Genomic DNA, 21,784 nt, shown 5'->3' with positions numbered 1-21,784 from the left:
CCTAAGGGCTGCAGCATGTATTATGCCACCCTCAGGGACCCCTCACTCAGTACATGCACACTGCTTTGCAGCTGGTGTGTGCTGGTGGGGAAAAGAAAGTCGACATGGCACTCCCCTCAGAGTGCCATGCCCACAAACTACTGCCTGTGGCACAGGTAAGTCACCCGTCTAGCAGGCCTTACAGCCCTAAGGCAGGGTGCACTATACCACAGGTCAGGGCATAGCTGCATGAGCACTATTCCCCTACATTGCCTAAGTCAATTCTTAGACATTGTAAGTGCAGGGTAGCCATACTGAGTATATGGTCTGGGAGTTTGTCATTACGAACTCCAAAGCACCATTATGACTTCACTGAATACTGGGAAGTTTGGTATCAAACTTCTCAGAATAATAAACCCACACTGATGCCAGTGTGTGATTTATTGAAAATTGCACACAGAGGGCATCTTAGAGATGCCTCCTGTATGTTAGCCAACTGCTAGCGGAAGGCTGACCGGTCTGTGCCAACCTGCCACTTATAGATGAGTTTGACCACATGGGTGAATGCCTTTGGGCACTCTGATGTCCGAAACAAAGCCTGTCCTGAGTGGAGGTGCTTCTCAAATCCCCCCTGCGGGAACTGTACAACCTGGCGAAGAGCCACAAAGCCTCAAGCCTGGTGTTACAATGCCCCAGGGCGCCCCACGTTGCCCTGCCGCACCAGTGAGCTGGCAGTATGGTGTCCTCTGATGTAGAGAGGTTCAGAGGGCGAAGTCCTATATTTTCGCTCAATCCTTGGAGTTAGAACCCTGCATTTCATGGGCTCCTTAAAGATTTATTTAGAGACCTTTATCATAAAGCCCATCACTGGCAGGTACTACACAGTCCATTCTGTCCTGGACAGTATTTCCACCAGGAAAGCGGGTACGAGCCTGGTGGTGGTGGGTGGGTGGGGGGGTTGTTTGGTCTCAAGTCCACAGAGATACCGTCTGTTTCCATGGACTCGGGTTGAGGGGCACGGGTGCCTAGGTGTTTTGTCCGGCGACTGGGCAAGCTTGAGGCTCTCTTGGTTCTCAGTGCACCTGCAGAAGGGGGGAAGAGACCGATCGTGGCTAGCTCCTGTCATGAAGTCATTTTGCTCTACCTCAATGTGCAGGCAAGTTTTGGCTGCAGGGGTGTTCGGGTTGAACATAAACAAGCCTTGGTGCTTGCAACAAGCTCTGGTACCCCGGGTATTGGTGCAGGGAGCCTCAGGGTGGATCAGGTTATTGAGGACATGATGGATAGATGGGGATGGCCTCCTGGAAACTCAGTGACCTCCTCCTGGGCTGCTGCTGCGTCGGTGGACCTGGTGGTCAGCAGACTGGTGAACCGAACTGTGCAGTCAGGGCCTGCAGGAAAGTAGCTTCTCCACTTCAAGGGAGACGCTGACTGGTTGGCAAAGTGCTGGCAGTACTCCAATGCTCTGGGCAGATGCACGGCTGCAGGATGAGTTGGGTCTTTGCAACTGTTGGGACAGGAGGAGGCAAATGTTTGGCGTCTAGTCCATAGTTCTTACATCTACAGATCTTCTTTATCCTTTTGTAGGTCTCAGCTCGACCCTGCATGCGCTGTCTCGAAGAGACATGTCGTTTTTAGTCTGTGGGCTTCAGCCTGCCTTCAGGCTAACCATTTGCTGATGCCATTGTCGCTCTTGTATCTTTTGTGCTCATTTGTCCATGGCAAGCATGGCCATGCCTTATCGTGTTTAGTTCTGCCCACAGAGATCTTCCAAAGGATTTGTGTCCTTCAACCCCTTCCATCTTAGAAGCTACTTTTTCTTTGTGTTTGGGCACTCAACACAAGCGATTCTGTTTTTACAAGCTCCCTCCCACCCTAAACCTGGTGCTTCTTTTCCATCACAGATCCATTTTATTATTCACCTCCTCATGCCATTTCTGTTCCGTTCAGCAACTTGATGTTTCTTTAGTTAAAAAACAAAAAAACAAAAATAGATATAGACATTCTGCTTCACAAGCTTGTTTTTTTCCTCCCTTGCTCCGAGTTCTGCTGCTCCATTTCCATAAGCGGGGCTGTAAGTCTTGTTCTCATCTCATCACAAATGCTGTTCTCTGCCTTATCATTTGGTTTAATATCCTTTGTAGGAAAGTACGCTCTTTTTTTACATGGTTACCCCCCACTTTTTGACTGCTATCAGTGTGCTTAGATTGTTTTCACTGGGATCCTGCTAACCAGGACCCCCATGATTGTGCGCTCTCCCTCCAAATTTGGTTACCTTGGACCTTTGTGCACTCCACAAATGGCATATTGGTGTCCCTTTTTAAGTCCCTAGTATATGGCACTTAGGTACCCAGGGCATTGGGATACGGGGGTGCCTACTCCCCCCCCCCCCCCCCCCCCCCCAAGGCTGCAGCATGTATTGTGCCAGTGCAAAATGTGTCTGCAGGCCTGCCAATGCAGCCTGTGTGAAAAGGTACATGCACCCTTTCACCACAGATCACACCACCAGGTCACTGTAAGTCACCCCTATGGTAGGCCCTTCAGCCCAAAGGGTAGGGTGCAGGTCCCTGTGTGTGAGGACACACCTGCATGAGCAGAGGGGCTCCTACAAATTTCAATTCCAATGCACTGGACTTCATAAGTGCAGGGATGCCATTTTACCCATTTACTGGCCACAGATCACTCACTACCTGTGGACCAGCTACGTAATCATACCCCAATACTGTTTCCAGTATTGGTTGCATGATTCCATGCACTCTGTGGGCTCCTTATAGGACCCCCAGTATTCCAGAGTGTGCAGGCAGCCCACACTGCTGCACCCCCCTCAGAGGTTTCTGCCCTCCTGCTGCTTGACCAACTCAGGCAGGTGAAGGCAACAAAGGATTTCCTGTGGGAAAGGGGAGGCAACACCCTCTCCCATGGAAATAGGTGTCACAAGGCTTGGGAGGGGTAGTTTCCCCAAACCACTGGCTTGGTTTGAAAGGCACATTTGGTGCACTGCTTGCATAAAACGGTTTGCACCAGCCCAGGCACCCCCAGCCTCTGCCCTGGCACAAACAGGACAGGGGAAAGGGAAGTGACCACTACCCTGTCCATCACCACCCCAATGGTGGTGCCCAGAGCTCCTTCAGGTGGCCACTTGATTCTGCCATCTTGAGAACAAGATGTGCAGATGCCCGTGGGAGCATCTGAGTGGCCAAGTCAGGCAGGTGACTTCAGTGACCCCCTCTGAAAGGTGGTCTCCGTGCAAAGTGACCAACAACCCCCCACCCCCACCTTTGTAAGGGCTATTTAGGAACTCCCTTGCAGGTGGGTCCCCAGGTTTGGCTTGCAAGACTTCAGCTGCACCAAGAAGGAATCTCCCTAGGAGTGAAGGTGTCATCTGCAGGCATCTACAGCAACAACATCCGGCTGCTTGGATCTGCTCTCTTCTGGAACTGCCTGGATCCTGCAACACAGGTGGTAGTCTGGAGTGGTCCCCTTGGTCCTCTCTGCCCTCTGTCCATTTTGGGAGACGGTGAGCACTTGCCTCTCCTAGCAGGACATACCCCAGTGCACTGCAACTCCTGCAGCAACCCAGGCTCTTTGTCTTGTGCTCCAAGGGATCTTCATGCTGCGAGTGGCCCCAGCCCCCAGCACTTCATCCTTGCAAGGACATTCTCACCTTTGCTGTTACAGCGATGTGGGTCTCCTCTCCAGGTGTGCTCATTGGGCCTCACTGCAACTTACTGTGCTTGCTGCCAGTGGGTTGTCTGTGGGGGCTGGGACTGCTTCTGCTGGCTTTTCCGACCGCTGAGGGTCAGCCTGGACTCCAATAGACCTTACTGATCCTCTTCAGCCTTACAACTCTTCTTTTGCCTCCTCTTGCATTTGCCAGTGCTTGTTGGTGGTTCTCCCAATCACTGCCCATCTGCTACCCGGCGACTGATGTGAGACAATCTGCACTGCTCCAAGGCCTCCTCTGCAGCTTCTGGCCTCTCCAGCTGATCTCCCCCCCCACCACCTTCGACCCGGATCTTCATACACAGAAGGGTGGGTAGTGGCTCTTGTCACGACCGGACACTCCAACATGAACTGGACTTGGTCCTTCTTAAGTCCTTTTGGTGGCTTTGTGGAAGAACCAGGTACTTAAGTATTTTCTCCTGGTTGCTGGGTGGCACCCTATGTGGTGTTGCCGCATCCTCGTGACTCCCGTTTTACGTCTCGAGCTCGTGATAGAGAGAGCTCGAGACACTCTGAGTCAAGAGGACGGTTGAGGCGGTAGCTGCGACATCGCAGCGGTCTATATTTTGATTAAAAGAGCTTTGCCTTACCAACGCTTGTAGTCATGTTTACCACAAGTATTTCTGGCGACGAGTAGACCGCTGCATTGGACCCATTTTCCTCGTCAAAACCAAGCAGGAAGTACAGCTAGTAATAGTAACGTCAATCTGAGCTCATGATTGGTTACTTATTTTTTGTTTTCAGGAAGAGCTGAAGCAGTTACTTTGAATTTTTGGTCCAACTCTGCTATCTCATGGAATTAAGAGGTACTGCACTTTGATTTTAAGAAGAAAAATAATTTTGACAGTTCATTTTTTTTTGTTTGCTGCTTAAATTACAAGGAAACATCAGCGGTTTTTTTTTAAACGGTGATCTGCTGTGGATCTTATATTGATACAGATGTAAAAGTAAAGAAGGTTAAGTAAAAATTGTGGCTGGGCTTCTTCAGCTTTCATTGTCTTCTGCGTCACACACCCTGTGATATTACTTACCTTCTGCACTTGTACTGTTTTAAGAATGCAGTCTGTGAATCCACCCATTTATTTTGGAAACACCGGGTAACCCTCCAATTCCGTGGAAAAATTGGTTTGATGCATTTGAGATGTACTTAGGAGCAATTGGTGCAGCACGCTTCCGTCCTGAAAGAAAACAAATATTTTATTCCATTCCCTAGGATTTGAAGGGAGATCTGTTTTTAAATATCTTCCTGCCTTGGTATTGGAAGAAGGAGAAGAGATTGAGGAGTATGCCGAAACAGTAAAAAAATTGGAACTGAGGTTTGACATACAACCCAGTTTAGTCGTTATTAGGCACAAGTTTTTCAAAAGAGAACAAAATCCTGGTGAAGACGTGGATACCTTTGTATCAGCACTGAGAAAACTTGCAGCTGATTGCCAATTTCAGGCGTTTAGTGACCAGCTGGTCAGGGACCAATTTATTGCTAAATGCACGGACAAGACTATCCAACAAAAACTTCTTTCCTTGAGCAATCCGTCACTGGATGAGACATTACGATTGGCAAAGAGCATTGAGACGTCTAAAGTGTCTGTGAAGGAACTGGAATCCAGAACGACAGAAAATATAGGATTGGTGAATTCTCAGGATGGAAAAATGTTAAAGTCAACAAAGAATTTCCAAACCATTTTTTAAGCAAAGCAACATTTGTTTTCGGTGTGGTAATCTGAACCATATTAAGAGTGGCAGAGGATGTCCTGCTAAGAATGCCACATGCAGGAAGTGCAACAAAGTTGGACACTTTGCTAAAGTGTGTCAGAGTGGCACAATGAGTGTTGGTTATCAACAGGGTTCAGGGAGGTTTCCAAACGGTTCAGGGGTGGCGTATGTTACAGAAGTAGATGATAATGATGTAGATAGAATCCAAGAAGAGTTCAGAGACATGGTGATGATTGTCACAGAGGATCACATAGTGACTGGAGATCCTACTAGGTGTGTGGATCCTTATGTTGAAATTGGTGTTGGTGACAAAGGGATCAAACTTTTGGTGGATTCTGGAGCTCGGATCACGATTACTCAAGAGCTGTGCAAGGAGGTTTGGGGAGAGAGAACTCTCTGTGCACATGACAGAGCACCTGTCTCCTATGAAGGGAGAAAGATTGAATTGGCTGGTTATTTCGAAGATGTACTCGAGTTCAAGGGAAGGAGAATTTTTGGCAAGGTTTATGTGGCGATAAAGGGACTAAACATTTTTAGGTTGGTTCCATCAAGGTTTATTCCAAATGGTTTTGAGGCCAGGCACTAAGGAACAGGTATCTGTTGTAGAATCAGGTGATTATGCAGCCAATCTGATAAAGGATTTTCCTTTGGTATTTTCTGAAATGTTGGGCACCATTGAAGGCTTTACTCATGTAATAAAAGTAAAAGAGGGAGCCATTCCAGTGAAACACAAATTTAGGAGTGTACCATTCAGTGTGAGGGACAAATTGGAAAGGGAGTTGAAGGACTTGTGTATGAAAGGTATCATTGAACCTATAGATTCCTCTTTGTGGTTGTCTCCCTTGGTTATTGCAAGGAAGAAAAATGGCGATTTGAGGGTCTGTGTGGATCTGCGCAGTTTGAATAAACATATTTGGGTAGACTTGCATCCTTTACCTAATATTACGGAAATGTGGCCACTATTGGTGAATCAAGGTGGTTTTCCAAGTTGGATCTAGCTACAGCATATCATCAGATTGTTCTAGACCCGGCCTCAAGGCATCTTACTGCTTTTGTTTCACCTTTGGGCACATTTCAGTATTGCAGGATGCCTTTTGGGTTAGCCTAAGCAGCAGCTGTTTTTCAGCGAGTAATGTCTCAGATGTTAAAGGACATAAAAGGGGTAGCTGTATTTCAAGATGATGTTTTGATCCATGCAGCGTCCAAAGAGGAACATGATCACATTGTGAGGAAAGTGTTAAGAATCATGCAGGAAAATGAAAATGTCACTTACCCAGTGTACATCTGTTCGTGGCATCAGTCGCTGAAGATTCACATGTTGTGCATAGCCCGCCATCTGGTGTTGGGTCGGAGTGTTACAAGTTGTTTTTCTTCGAAGAAGTCTTTCGAGTCACGGGACCGAGGGACTCCTCCTCCTTGTCTCCATTGCGCATGGGCGTCGACTCCATCTTCGATTGTTTTCCCCGCAGAGGGTGAGGTAGGAGTTGTGTTGTAGTAATAGTGCCCATGCAATGGAGTGAATAAGTATGTACCTATTTAAGGTTTAAATAATATATTTACAAATGTACAAAGCTTAAGCTAACTTCCGAACGGCTACAGGCTCCCGGGGAGGCGGGTGGGCACATGTGAATCTTCAGCGACTGATGCCACGAACAGATGTACACTGGGTAAGTGACATTTTCAGTTCGATGGCATCTGTCGCTGTAGATACACATGTTGTGCATAGACTAGTAAGCAGTTATCTCCCCAAAAAGCGGTGGCTCAGCCTGTAGGAGTGGAAGTATTTTGAAATAAGGTTCTTAACACGGCTTGACCTACTGTGGCTTGTTGTGCGGATAGCACGTCTACACAGTAGTGCTTGGTGAACGTGTGAGGCGTAGACCATGTGGCTGCCTTACATATTTCGTGCATTGGAATATTTCCTAGAAAGGCCATGGTAGCGCCTTTCTTTCTGGTTGAGTGTGCCCTTGGTGTAATGGACAGCTGTCTTTTTGCTTTAAGGTAGCAGATTTGGATGCACTTAACTATCCATCTGGCTATACCTTGTTTTGATATTGGGTTTCCTGCATGAGGTTTTTGGAATGCAATAAATAGTTGTTTAGTCTTTCTGATGTTTTTTGTTCTGTCAATGTAGTACATTAGTGCTCTTTTGACATCTAATGTATGTAGTGCCCTCTCAGTTACGGAATCTGGCTGTGGGAAGAACACTGGTAGTTCTACAGTTTGATTTAGGTGGAACGGTGAAATAACCTTTGGTAAAAATTTAGGATTGGTCCTTAGGACTACCTTATTTTTGTGTATTTGGATAAAAGGTTCTTGTATTGTAAACGCTTGAATTTCGCTTACTCTCCGTAGAGATGTGATGGCGATGAGAAATGCAACTTTCCAGGTTAGGAACTGTATTGCGCAAGAGTGCATGGGTTCAAAAGGTGGACCCATGAGTCTTGTTAAGACAACATTGAGGTTCCATGAAGGAACGGGTGGTGTCCTTGGTGGTATAATTCTTTTAAGGCCTTCCATAAATGGTTTAATGACTGGTATCCTAAATAGTGAAGTTGAATAGGTAATCTGCAGGTATGCAGATATTGCCGCAAGGTGTATTTTAATGGAAGAGAAAGCTAGGTTTGATTTTTGTAAGTGTAGCTAGTAACCCACTACATCCTTTGGAGATGCGTGTAATGGTTGGATTTGATTATGATGGCAGTAGCAAACAAACCTTTTCCATTTGCTTGCATAGCAGTGCCTAGTAGATGGTCTTCTAGCTTGCTTTATGACTTCCATACATTCTTGTGTAAGGTCTAAGTGTCCGAATTCTAGGATTTCAGGAGCCAGATTGCTAGATTCAGCGATGCTGGATCTGGATGCCTGATCTGTTGTTTGTGTTGTTTTAACAGATCTGGCCAGTTGGGCAATTTGATGTGGGGTACTACTGATAGGTCTAGCAGTGTTGTGTACCAGGGTTGCCTTGCCCATGTTGGTGCTATCAGTATGAGTTTGAGTTTGTTTTGACTCAATTTGTTTACTAGATATGGAAGGAGAGGGAGAGGGGGAAAAGCGTATGCAAATATCCCTGACCAGTTTATCCATAGGGCATTGCCTTGGGACTGCCTGTGTGGGTATCTGGATGCGAAGTTTTGGCATTTTGCGTTCTCTTTTGTTGCAAATAAGTCTATTTGAGGTGTTCCCCAGAGTTTGAAGTAAGTGTTTAGAATTTGGGGGTGAATTTCCCATTCGTGGACTTGTTGGTGATCTCGAGAGAGATTGTCTGCAAGTTGATTCTGGATCCCTGGAATAAACTGTGCTATTAGGCGAATGTGGTTGTGAATTGCCCATCGCCATATCTTTTGTGCTAGAAGGCTCAGCTGCGTTGAGTGTGTCCCCCCGTTTGTTTAGATAATACATTGTTGTCTGTTTTGACAAGAATGTATTTGTGAGTTATGATTGGTTGGAATACTTTTAGTGCTTGAAAAACTGCCAGCAGTTCTAGGTGATTTATGTGCAGTTTTGTTTGATGTACGTCCCATTGTCCTTGTATGCTGTGTTGATCGAGGTGTGCTCCCCACCCCGTAATGGAAGCATCTGTTGTTATTACGTATTGTGGCACTGGGTCTTGGAAAGGCCGCCCTTTGTTTAAATTTATACTGTTCCACCATAGAAGCGAGAGGTATGTTTGGCGGTCTATCAACACCAGATCTAGAAGGTGACCCTGTGCTTGTGACCATTGTGATGCTAGGCACTGTTGTAAGGGCCTCATGTGCAGTCTTGCGTTCGGGACAATGGCTATGCATGAGGACATCATGCCTAGGAGTTGTAATATCATTTTTGCCTGTATTCTCTGTGTTGGATACATGCGTTGTATGATTTTGTTGAAATTTTGAATTCTTTGTGGACTTGGAGTGGCTAATCCTTTTGTTGCGTCTATTATGGCTCCTAGGTATTGTTGTACTTTGCACGGCAGAATGTGTGATTTTGCATAGTTGATGGTGAAACCGAGTTTGTAGAGGTTTTGTATGACCTGATTTGTGTGGTGTGAGCACCTTGTCAGTGAGTTGGTCTTGATTAGCCAGTCGTCTAGATACGGGAATACGTGTATTTGCTGCCTTCTGATGTGTGCAGCCACTACTGCTAGACATTTTGTAAAGACTCTTGGTGCGGTTGTTAAACCAAACGGCAATACTTTGAATTGGTAATGTATTTCTTTGAATACAAACCTGAGGTATTTCCTGTGCGACTGATGTATTGGTATGTGGAAATACACGTCTTTGAGATCTAAGGTTGTCATGTAGTCCTGTTGCTTTAGCAATGGTAACACTTCTTGTAGCGTGACCATGTGAAAGTGTTCTGATTTGATGTAGGTGTTTAGTGTTCTGAGGTCTAGGATTGGTCTCAGTGTTTTGTCCTTTTTTGGTATTAGGAAGTACAGTGAATAAACTCCTGTGTTTATTTGTGTTTTTGGTACTAGTTCTATTGCGTTCTTTTGCAATAATGCTTGAACTTCTGTTTCCAGAAGGTCTGAATGTTGTTTTGATAAATTCTGTGCTTTTGGTGGTATGTTTGGAGGGATTTGTAGAAATTCTATGCAATAACCATGTTGGATAATTGCTAAGACCCAAGTGTCTGTAGTTATTTCCTCCCATGCTTGGTAATACTGACCTATTCTTCCCCCCACTGGTGTTGTGTGGAGGGGATGAGTGACATGTGAGTCACTGTTTGGTTGTAGGGATTTTGGGGCTTTGAAATTTTCCCCTATTCCTAGGGAATTGTCCTCTGTATTGGCCCCGAAAGCCTCCCCTCTGGTACTGTCCCTGGTAGCTGGACGGTGTTGTCTGTGAGGTGCTGGCTTGTGTGGCCTGACCCCGAAACCCCCCTCTAAAGGTTGTTTTGCGGAAGGTGCTGTAAGTGCCTCTGCTCTGCGGGGAGTAGAGTGCGCCCATGGCTTTAGCAGTGTCAGTGTCCTTTTTGAGTTTCTAAATTGCCGTGTCCACTTCTGGTCCGAACAGTTGTTTCTCATTGAATGGCATATTGAGCACTGCCTGCTGTATCTCTGGTTTAAAACCAGACGTTCGTAGCCATGCGTGCCTTCTTATAGTCACAGATGTGTTAATTGTTCTTGCAGCTGTGTCCGCTGCATCCATAGAGGAGCGTATCTGATTATTAGATATGTTCTGTCCTTCCTCAACCACCTGTTTCACCCTTTTTTGTAGCTCTTTGGGTAGATGCTCAATGAGGTGTTGCATCTCGCCCCAATGGGCTCTGTCATAGCGCGCAAGTAGTGCTTGAGAGTTAGCGATGCGCCACTGGTTTGCAGCTTGTACTGCGACTCTTTTTCCGGCTGCATCGAACTTGCGGCTCTCTTTATCTGGGGGTGGTGCATCCCCAGATGTGTGAGAGTTGGCTCTCTTGCGAGCTGCTCCTACTACGACGGAATCTGGTGGCAGCTGCGAGGTGATGAAAACAGGGTCTGTGGGAGGTGCTTTATATTTATTTTCCACTCTTGGTGTTATTGCTCTACTCTTGACCGGCTCCTTGAAGATTTCCTTTGCGTGCCGAAGCATTCCTGGGAGCATAGGCAGGCTTTGGTAGGAGCTATGGGTGGAGGAGAGGGTGTTGAATAAGAAGTCATCCTCGACTGGTTCCGAGTGTAGGGACACGTTGTGGAACTCTGCTGCTCTAGCCACCACTTGTGAGTATGCTGTGCTATCTTCCGGTGGTGATGGCTTTGTAGGATACGCCTCTGGACTGTTGTCCGACACTGGGGCGTCGTATAAGTCCCAAGCGTCTTGGTCCTGGTCACCTTGGCTCATGGTGGTGTGAGCCGGGGAATGTGATGGAGTTTGTGCTGGTGAAACGTTAGTTACAGGTGGAGGAGAGGGTGGCGGAGTTACCTTTTTCACCATTTTTGTTTGTGGTGCTTGGTCTGACTGAAACTCCAGTCTCCTTTTTCTCCTAATAGGGGGAAGGGTGCTTATTTTCCCTGTTCCTTCCTGTATAAAAATACGTTTCTGAGTGTGGTCCACTTCGGTGGATTGCAACTCTTCCTCAAATCTATGCTTTCGCATCTGAGAGGACAGTGATTGCTCCTCTGAATAGGAACCGGTAGTTGGGTCGGTTGCGGGTCGTTTTGGCACCAAAACCCTGTCTGTAGTCTTTTTCGGCTCCGAGGTGACCTTCTTCTTTTTCGGAGTCGAACCCTCTCGGCGTCGATCTTCCTCGGTGCCGCTGTCTCTGCGTCGAGCAGTTTCGGCTCCGCCATCTCGGCGTCGATCTTTTTCAGCAGCACTTTCTCGGTCCCGAGAAGGCTGCATGCCGGTGTCTCGACCGGAGTCGGACGATCTCGGCACTATTTCGGCCTTTTTCGGTGCCGATGGTCGGTCACCGAATTTATGGGTCGAGCCATGGCCTGGTGGCAGTGGCGTCCCCTGGGCTTTGTCACTTTTCTTGTGTGCTGGCTTCGACGTCTTACTCACAGTTCTTTGGTCGTCGAATTCCTCGGAGTCCGATTCATGGATCGAGAAGGTTTCTTCTTCCTCTTGTTCCTCGAACTCTCGGTGAGCTGTCGGCGTGGACGCCATCTGCAGTCTTCTGGCTCGACGGTCACGGAGTGTTTTTCGGGACCGGAACGCACGACAGGCCTCGCAAGTCTCTTCACTGTGCTCAGGCGACAGGCACAGGTTACAGACCAAATGTTGGTCTGTATACGGGTATTTGTTGTGGCATTTAGGACCGGAACGGGGTCCGTTCCATCAGCGTTGTTTTACACGCGGTCGGGCCGACCAGGCCCCGACGGGGGATCGAAAACTACCCGAAGGGTACCGGAGCTCTTCACTCTTCGATTCGGTGTCGATTCTATCTAAGCCGATCCCGAACGCAACAATACCGACGTAATTTTTCCGATATTTAGCTAACTTTCCGTTCCGAAACCCGGAGCGAAAGGAACACGTCCGAACCCGATGGCGGAAAGAAAACAATCGAAGATGGAGTCGACGCCCATGCGCAATGGAGACAAGGAGGAGGAGTCCCTCGGTCCCGTGACTCGAAAGACTTCTTCGAAGAAAAACAACTTGTAACACTCCGACCCAACACCAGATGGCGGGCTATGCACAACATGTGTATCTACAGCGACAGATGCCATCGAACAGGAGTGGTTCTAAAAAGTGAAAAATGCCAATTTTTGCTTAATAGTCTCGAATATTTAGGACATGTTTCCAAACAAAGGATTGAACCCAAACCAGGGTTGGTCAAAGCGATTATGAATGCTTCTCCACCATCAGACAAAACAGGATTGAAGTCTTTTATTGGTTTGTGCGAATTTTATTCACGGTTCATTAGTGATTACGCTACTAAAACTAAACCTTTAACGAATTTGTTAAAGAAAAATGTTGTTTTTGTTTGGAGTAAGGATTGTCAGGAAGCGTTTGAGTGGATTAAGTCACAACTAGTTGGGCCTAAAATTTTGAAACCTTTTGATCCTGACGTGCAGTGTATTATAACTGTTGATGCAAGCAGTTTCGGTGTGGGTGCTGTGTTGACTCAGGTGAAAGAAGGTACGGAAAAAACTTTGGGATATGCATCAAGAGTTTTGAGAGGGTCTGAATTAAACTTTTCTGTTATTGAAAAAGAATTGTTGGCATGTTGGTGGGCTATAAGGAAGTTTCATCCGTATGTCTGGGGAAACAAGTTTGTGTTGTGCACAGATCATAGTCCTCTTATTCCTATTTTGACTGGAGACAAAATCAGAGAATCAACACCTCGCATTTGTAGATTGGTCACAAAATTATTGCAATATGATTTTGAAGTCCGTTATGTTCCAAGTAACAAGAATCTTAGAGCGGATTTTCTATCCAGATTTCCACTGGTTGAGGATGCGGGTGTTGGTGAGGATGAAGATGAAGATGATGTTGATAACTGTTTTATAGCAGCTGTTGATCTGGAAGATATGTGCGCAATAAGTGAATGTGAGTGGAAAAGGGAATTGGCAAAAGACTTGTGTTGGCTCCAATTGCCAAATTTATAAAAGAAGGGTGGCCCAGAGAAAGAAATGTACCTATTCAATTCCAAACTTTTGTCAAGGTGTCAGGTGAAATGTCAGTTGAGGATGGCATTCTGATGAGGGGTGAGAGATTTGTTCCCCCGGAGAGCCTGAGGAAAAGAATAGTTGCTGCTGCGCATGAGAGACACTTGGGCAGGACACTTAGCAAGCACAGATTACGTGAAACGTTTTGGTGGCCTGGAATGGACCAATGTGTTGATGTCTGTGTGGATGAATGTGTGATTTGCAACAGTTGTGAAAAGGGGTTCAAGGTGAGGACTCCACCGTTACAACCTATTGAACTACCCGCTAGGCCGTGGGAAAAGCTGGGAATTGATCTTATTGGTCCTTTCTATGCTTTGCCAAGTCCATGTAGATTTGCTGTAGTCTTAATTGACTACTATTATAAGTGGCCTGAAATCAAGTTTATAGGTGAACCTTCATCAAAAAATGTAATTGAATTCCTGAGAGATGTATTTCTATGGGAGGGGTTCCCTTCGGCCTTTGTTTCTGACAATAGTGTGCAATTTGTTAGTCAGGTATTTAAAGAATTTTTACTAGAAGGTGATGTCAAACACATAAGGAGTTCACTATATCAGCCTCAAACCAATGGCCTTGTAGAGCGCATGAATCGAGTGTTGGGGAATTGTGTACAATGGGCTATTGCTAACAAGTCAAATGTTCAAATTTCTGTACGTACTATGCTTTGGTTTTATCGCACAACCCCCCCATTCTTCTACAGATGTTTCTCCATTTGAACTGTTGCGTGGAAGGAAACCATCTTCAAGGATCTGTCCTGGTTGGATGTCTAAGTGGGTGAAACGAAGTGATTTGAGTGTAATTGATGGTACTGTCAGAAATAATGTCCGGAGGGCACAAATGAAGCAGAAGGAATACTTTGATTTATCAAAGAGGGTCTACCCCCATGAATTTGAAGTAGGGGACAAGATTAGAATCAAACTTCCTGTTCACAGGAAGAAAGGAGAAAAGAGATTTTCAGAACCCATGATAATTGACAAAGTATGTGGTAATGCTGTTAGGGTTAATTTGCGGAATTGGTGGAATGTTGACAGGGTAGTTAAAGTCAAGGAAATTCCTAACAAAATGTGTAAGTCTGATCATTCTATGGAATGTCTGAACAAACCATCTCACAGTGAACCAGTTACTGATGAAACGAATCCGACGGATGTGGATAAAGTCGTTTTTGAACGTTATGTACGCAGGAGTGGCAGACAAAGAGTGAAACCTTTGAGATACCATTAATTCTGTGACATGTATTTGAGTTATGATTTTGTGTTTCATCTTTCTTCATAATTTGTATCTTTAAATTTATTTTTATTTATTTTGTTGTTATTGTTTTTCTGTAGACTGTTATCTTAATGAGTAATAGTTAAATTGTTATTTACTTGCTTGTAAGGGAAGAGGATAATGTGGTGTTGCCGCGTCCTCGCGACTCCCGTTTTACGTCTCGAGCTCGTGATAGAGAGAGCTCGAGACACTCTGAGTCAAGAGGACGGTTGAGGCGGTAGCTGCGACATCGCAGCGGTCTATATTTTGATTAAAAGAGCTTTACCTTACCAACGCTTGTAGTCATGTTTACTACACCCTAGTACTTACCTTTTGGGGTTCCTAGTTCCTCCAGCTCCCCTCTACCGATTCCACTTCCTTGGGTGGGGGCCCGACATTCGCATTCCACTTTCATAGTATATGGTTTGGTTTCCCCCCCCGCCCGCTTCATGACTATTGTTTTCACTGTTTTCTACTGCCTTTTATGCTAATTCCTGACTTCTAACGTGTATATAACAGTGTTTGTACTCACCTGCTAGTGGAGTATTGCCTATACAGTATTTTAGTATTTGTGTTACCATAAAAAAAGCATCTTTAGTTTTGTAACACTGTGTGGTTATTTCATGTGTATAAGTGCTGTGTGACTACAGTGGTATTGCATAAGCTTTGCATGTTCCCAAGATAAGTCTTGGCTGCTCATCCATAGCTATCTCAAGAGAGCCTGGCTTCCTAGACACTGACTACACAATAGGAAATACCTGGACCTGGTATAAGGTGATACCACCATAGGTGCTCACCACACACCAGGCTAGCTTCATACAATATTGGACCATTGTGGGTAGAAATCTTTTAGTCTTCCCCATACTGGAGAAGTGCGAGCAGGTGGAAGGTGTAGGTAGTCACTGGCATGCAGTGGAGGGAGATCCTCTAGAGGTAGATGGCTTTCCTCTGCCTTTGTTGTTTGCAACTCTGTATGAACCTCTGAAGGAACCTTTAGTCCTCATTTCTCTCCGGCAGAACCCAGAGAGTCCGACTCTCACCCTTCCGCTCCGAAGCCACCAACCTCATCTGCGGCGTCCCCCAAGGCTCCTCGCTAAGCCCAACACTGTTAAACGTCTACATGGCTCCCCTCGCACAACTGGCCCGTCAGCACAACCTCGGCATCCTCTCCTACGTCGACGACACACAGCTCATCCTCTCCCTCACCAATGACCCACACACCGCCAAAGCCAACCTCCACGAGGGATTGAAATCCATCGCCGAGTGGATGAGAAACAGCCGCCTGAAATTAAACTCCGACAGGACGGAAGTCCTCATCCTCTGACGCACCCCCTCGGCCTGGGACGACTCCTGGTGGCCCACCGCGCTGGGTCCCCCCCTACTCCAGCCAACCACGCACGCAACCTCGGCTTCATCCTCGACTCCGCCCTCACCATGTCCAAACAGGTCAGCGCAGTCTCCTCCTCCTGCTTCAACACCCTCTGCATTCTCCGTAGAATCTACAAGTGGATCCCGACGGAAACCAGAAAAACGGTGACCCAGGCCCTCGTCAGTAGCAGACTTGACTACGGCAACGCACTCTACACAGGCATCCCAGCAAAAGACATCCAACGACTCCAACGCATCCAGAACGCATCCGCCCGCCTGATCCTCGACATACCCCGCCGATGCCACATCTCCCACCACCTGAAGGACCTCCACTGGGTCCCCGTGGACAAGAGGATCACCTTTAAACTCCTCACCCACGCGCACAAAGCACTACACAACGCCAGACCCTCCTACCTGAACAACAGACTCAACTTCTACGTCCCTTCCCGCCAACTCCGCTCTGCCAACCTCTCCCTCGCGCCCCGATTCCAACGCAAGTCCTCCGGCGGCAGATCCTTCTCCTACCTCGCCGCCAAGACCTGGAACTCCCTCCCGACCCCCCTGCGCCAGACCCAGGACCGCCTCACCTTCAGGAGACTCCTCAAGACCTGGCTCTTCGACCAATAGCAGCTGCCCCCCTCCCGCCCCCCTCAGCGCCTTGAAACCCTTACGGGTACATAGCGCGCTTTATAAATTTAATGACTGATTGATTGATTGATAGTATAGAAATAGGTGCCACGCTTGCTTTGAGAGGTGGAGGGCTCAGTAGAGGATGGTTTGAAGCCTCCCCTGAATTGTGGGTGATGAAAATTACCCCATTGTGGTGAATAATGCCCCAACAGCCTTTGCTGTCTGAGTCTTTTTTGTGCTTCTCTATGGTGTTGAAACCTCTTAACCAAACAAGTGTTCTGTCGAAGGGCATGTTGAAAAGTGCCTGCTGAATTTCTAACTTGAACTCTGAACATCTATGCCAAGCATGTCTCTATGATAATGGCGATATTAACACCACGTGCTGAGGTGTCTGCGGCATCGATTGCACCTGATGGGGTTGTGCCCTTTTTCGATGTTCCTCCGGGAGGTACTAGAGAAGATCCTCCATTTCGTCCCAGTGGGCCCTGTCGTACCGTGCTAAGAGTGTCTGCCAATTTGTGATACGCCAATGATTGGCAGCTTGTGCAGCCACCAATTTCCCTGCTGCATCTAGTGTTTCTCTCCTTTAAGGGGAAGGCGTACCTCGTGTTGATTGGCTGTTAGCACGTTAACGTGCTATACCCACTATGGAGCCAGGAAGGGTTTATGAACGTATAAATATAGGGTCTATAGGGGCCACCTTATATCTATCTACCCTTGTGGTGATAACTCTAGACCTAACAGGTTCTTTAAAGATATAAGTGGCATCTCTAAGCATGCTGGGTAGCATAGGTAAAAACTGACTTTCCAACATGACAGATATAACATTTTCACAAATAAGAATAAGAATCCTTCCAAGGGAAGGAAGTCTGGCATGCAAAATGTAAAAACTCAACAATAACCACAATAAGCCTACACAATAGACCAATCAGAAGTGATAAGAGATACATCTCAATGAAGACGTAATCATGAACTGGCCTAAGTCAGGAAAAGAAAGAAGAATGTTCAACGAACTATGAATACTATGGAAAAGTCCATAGCACCAAAACAACTGAAGTACCCAGGTCCCTAAATAGGGATGCTAGTAAAATTTTAAGATTTCAAAAGTTAGAAAACTAACTGTTTCCAATTGCAGTGTACTGACATGGACAGACCTGTCAGAAGGTAGGAGGGAGGGACTGTTTTGGAATTCTATGGTCTTAACAGTTTTTTTAAAACAAATGGTATGTCGACACCTCTTAAAAGGTCATTTTTCCTTCTGTACAAACACTTGTTAATCTCTGTAATCTGACCTTTATAGTGCTTATTGATACATAATGCAGGTTTGACCTGTTTATCCATATATACTAATAAAAAACATTTTGAAAAAAGAATTGAGTCAAAAGTAGATGTTTCATCCAGCTACAGCACTTCAGTGAGACAACTGAACAATCATTTGTTTGAATCAGATGCCATCTTGACCATCATGGTCTGTTCCATCCAATCTATATCCCATTTAGTGGAAACGTTACGGAGACCTCTTTGGCCTATCTTCTTTCCAATAGGGAAATTCTGTCTTTCTTCCAAAATGCCCCCGTCAAACGTTCGTGTCTATACTTGTGCGGGGGATTTGCTGAAAGTTGATTATAAGGAAGGCTCACGGTTTTATGGTATTTATTATTATTATTTTATTTTTTTACATTTCCGTCTGTATTTATTCATATTTATGGCTACTTGTCCATATTTATTTTGTATTTTGAGAATTAAAGGAGTTGTAAAATGGCATAATTCCGTATTTATTCAACTCAAACATGCTCATAATTTGATTCACATTGAGTTTCTGCAAATTAAGTGGCCAGATATAACAAAGCACTTCACCTAGTTACATATTAGCATTATATACAAATATATGTAAACATATATTTGTATTTAAGAAAATCTCATCCTATTTCTTAACTCCCCATGTTGTTTAGCTGCTGAATAGCATGGAAAGTTGCTCACAAGAAGCACAATTTTTCTGTATTTTTCAGCTTTTAAAAATAAACACATTGTTTTATGTCTGTATTTATCTGTTAAAAAAAAAAACAGTAAAAACTGAAAACTGAGCCTTAATTATAAGATTGAGTCTCTTCCACAATATGGCCGGTTTCCTGGTTTGTATTTATTAGTCAGTCTTTGTCAACAACCAACCTCTTCCACACCTAAGGCTGTTTTGGGAGTGAAAATAAATTCTTGCCTTTTCCGGACTCCTCGGCATGATACTGAAGCAACCATTCCTCTTTGCAAGATGTTGATTCCTCATGATTTTGCGCATCCTCTTGATCATGGGCGTCGATTCGCTGAAATACTACAGGTAGCAGAAGACTGTTTCACTTCAGAAAAGTCATGAGCGAGCCTGCCACTACCAGTTCCATATCACCTCACTTCACACTTGGCTTCTTTGCACCAAATGGCTCACCACACAATTTTTAAATTTATATGCCTGAGGGTAGCTGGAGAAACCGGTTTCGGAGTTGGGCAGGTTGTGCTAAGTAGTGTACCACAAGTGAGGCACTAATTTATCCAACAGTGGCTAGCCTAGTCACCATGAGTTCACGAAGTATGACAGCTGAGCCCATGTCTGCGATTGGCTGCAGTGACCTCACCCCACTATGAAAAAACTGGCTGAAGCTCAGCTGAAGAGAAATGAAGCCGCACCAGTGCGGCCATAAAAGAAGAGAAATACACCACTCAACCTATTTGTTCAGGTAATTGTGTGACATTCTCCCATCTGAGCTATGACGCAGAGATTGTATTAAAATGCCAAATTCGAACTCTAGATGTAGATACTTGGCAGAGTTGCTGTAGTATTCCAAGCGTACGCTCAATACATACATATAAAACTTGATCTGTAGCTTACTCTCAAGTCCTGCTGGTCTGTGAAACTCACCTTTCTCTCTCTTACAAACTTGAATAAAAACTCGAAGAAAATGCTTGAAATAGGATGCTATAAAAATGTAGTGATGCAGCAAAACTAAACGTGTGCAGAATGAATATGAAATATAAATTAAAAGGACTTATGGTGACTCTTCAAAAACGTGCACCATCTCAGCAGGTTGCATATTAGAGCAGCAAAGGTGGCCTGAATTTAGACACTGCTTCTCCTGTGCAGTTCAATCTGGACAACACTGAAGGCCTCCAGGCCTGCTTGGAGCTATCTGGGGCCTGGGAAGTGTGCAGATCAGCTACTTTTTGCAGCTGATCAGCTGAATTGTAACAGTTGCAAGCTAGAACTGTTATAGTCTCAAACGCTGGCAAAAGAGCATCTAGAGCTTTATGCATTTCCAAATGCTCCTGTTCCTCTGTTTCCGGTATTGCCTCGCCCTGCTACGCCAGGAGTCATAAGACCAGTGCCAAGAGGTTGCAGTAGCAACCCCCAAATGACTTCCATACCTTTGAGGTCGATGAGCTAGCTAGTCAGTTCAAGTTTCTAAGGCAACCTCCTTCTCAACGTCTTTCTATTTCCCTACATTGATCTTCTTCCTAATCAGATTTGGGAGTCAACTTTTTGGTGATAGATGCTGATTCAAGTGCAGTTTTCCCTGATGCATGTAATGTATGTACAAAGTCTGCTTTGGGAATTGCATGTTTTCTGTCCTTCAACCCTCCTCACAGGTTCCTGGATTGTAAGCCTCTGCATTAGACAACTGCGGGCTCAGTTACTCAACTTATACAATTCATTATTGAGGTTTCTTCCTACACCACACATTTCAACTCTTCTCTCAAATTCTCTATAATGGTCCTGTGCACCATCCGAGCATAATGTGCCCAACAGCTATCGCTCTGTTTAATACTTTTCTTGAACTGTAATTATGCCTTTATAAGGCAAATTTGATGTGATACTCAGTAAACACATTACAGACATTACAAACCATATGGAGTTTGGTCTAAGGACAAGAATGTACATGAGGGACAAAATTGAAATGAGGTATTTTCCATCTCAACCCCATTCCCTCACATTAGTTACAGTTTTAAGACCTGAACTGACTGGTCAAAACCTTCTCAGGTATCCCCTTAGCAGTAAATCTGTAAATCAATCTGAAGTTGACATCAGAAAATATAAATGTCTGACATGAGACAATTAAAGGTCACATATGTACTAAACGGAAACAAACGTATAAAATAACGTGAATATTCTTAATGCAACACTAGATGCCAGGAGTGAAGCCATTAAGTTACTTAACTATAAGCTTAGTTATTTAGTAGTCACATTGTTTTATGAAGTCTTATGCTCATTTTATATGCCTCTATGACACTGAATCTTCAGCAGCAAAACATGAAGATATAATTAGTTTACAAAAGTTATGTAAAGGTTCTTTTCTACAGTTGGTAGACATTTTCACCCATACTCTATCTGATGGGAACCTGATTTCACCATCTTTCTTTCAAATTCTCAGGACGCAATACAGATCTCTAGGGCACACCACAGGGTCACGTATCAACTCTCAAGAATTTGCACCAGCCCACTCATGACCTGGGAGAACAAGTTTGGCACGTGGTAAATTTTCTGAACATTCTCAACACTGAAGAAAATCAGTTACCTTGGTGAGCAACTGGGTATAGTAATCAGGGACACTGTCCAACGCCGCATTTCCAAAGACTCCCTTCAGAGGATGCTTGCCATTGAGTGGACTACTGCCAAAGGGGGAGAAAAGGCTGAAATTTGCAGTAATAGCGGGTTCCATCAGCGGCAGCAGAGACAGCTCCTGTAAGATGCATAATGGACAAGCATATCATAAAAAGCGTATACCACAGCTAAGTGAGGCAAAAACTAGACATGTGGCAACAAATCACTTAGTCATTGTAGGAAAGTGCCCCTTTTGGGATGGTTAACACCCCCCACCCCCCCCCCCCCCCCCCCCAATCCCCAACCCTCACACACACTTTTTGCCAGGTATTGATGCTAACATGACTGAATGTGTGCTGGGATTCTGCTAACCAGGACTCAGAACCACTGTTCTTTCCCTAAAACTGTACCATTGTTTCCACAATTGACACACCCCTAGCACACAGCTACGTCCTTTGTAAAAGGTACCT

General features: G+C 45.3%; 1 protein-coding gene across 4 annotated transcripts in view; it reads right to left on the bottom strand.

The window, feature by feature from the left end:
* The window catches only part of KMT2D (lysine methyltransferase 2D), a 1,162,185-nt gene that overhangs the window by 143,573 nt on the left and 996,828 nt on the right, over positions 1-21,784 (bottom strand). For all 4 annotated transcript variants that reach the window (XM_069230486.1, XM_069230488.1, XM_069230487.1 and 1 more), the window contains one exon: positions 21,289-21,453. In XM_069230486.1, coding sequence (XP_069086587.1) covers positions 21,289-21,453 — 165 coding nt within the window. The remainder of the gene's footprint in view (positions 1-21,288; positions 21,454-21,784) is intronic.

Source organism: Pleurodeles waltl, chromosome 4_2 (genome assembly GCF_031143425.1).
Source record: "Pleurodeles waltl isolate 20211129_DDA chromosome 4_2, aPleWal1.hap1.20221129, whole genome shotgun sequence".
NCBI classification, from domain to species: domain Eukaryota; kingdom Metazoa; phylum Chordata; class Amphibia; order Caudata; family Salamandridae; genus Pleurodeles; species Pleurodeles waltl.
The sequence above is the reverse complement of the archived record's forward strand: the minus strand, read 5'-3'. Positions and strand labels throughout refer to the sequence as shown.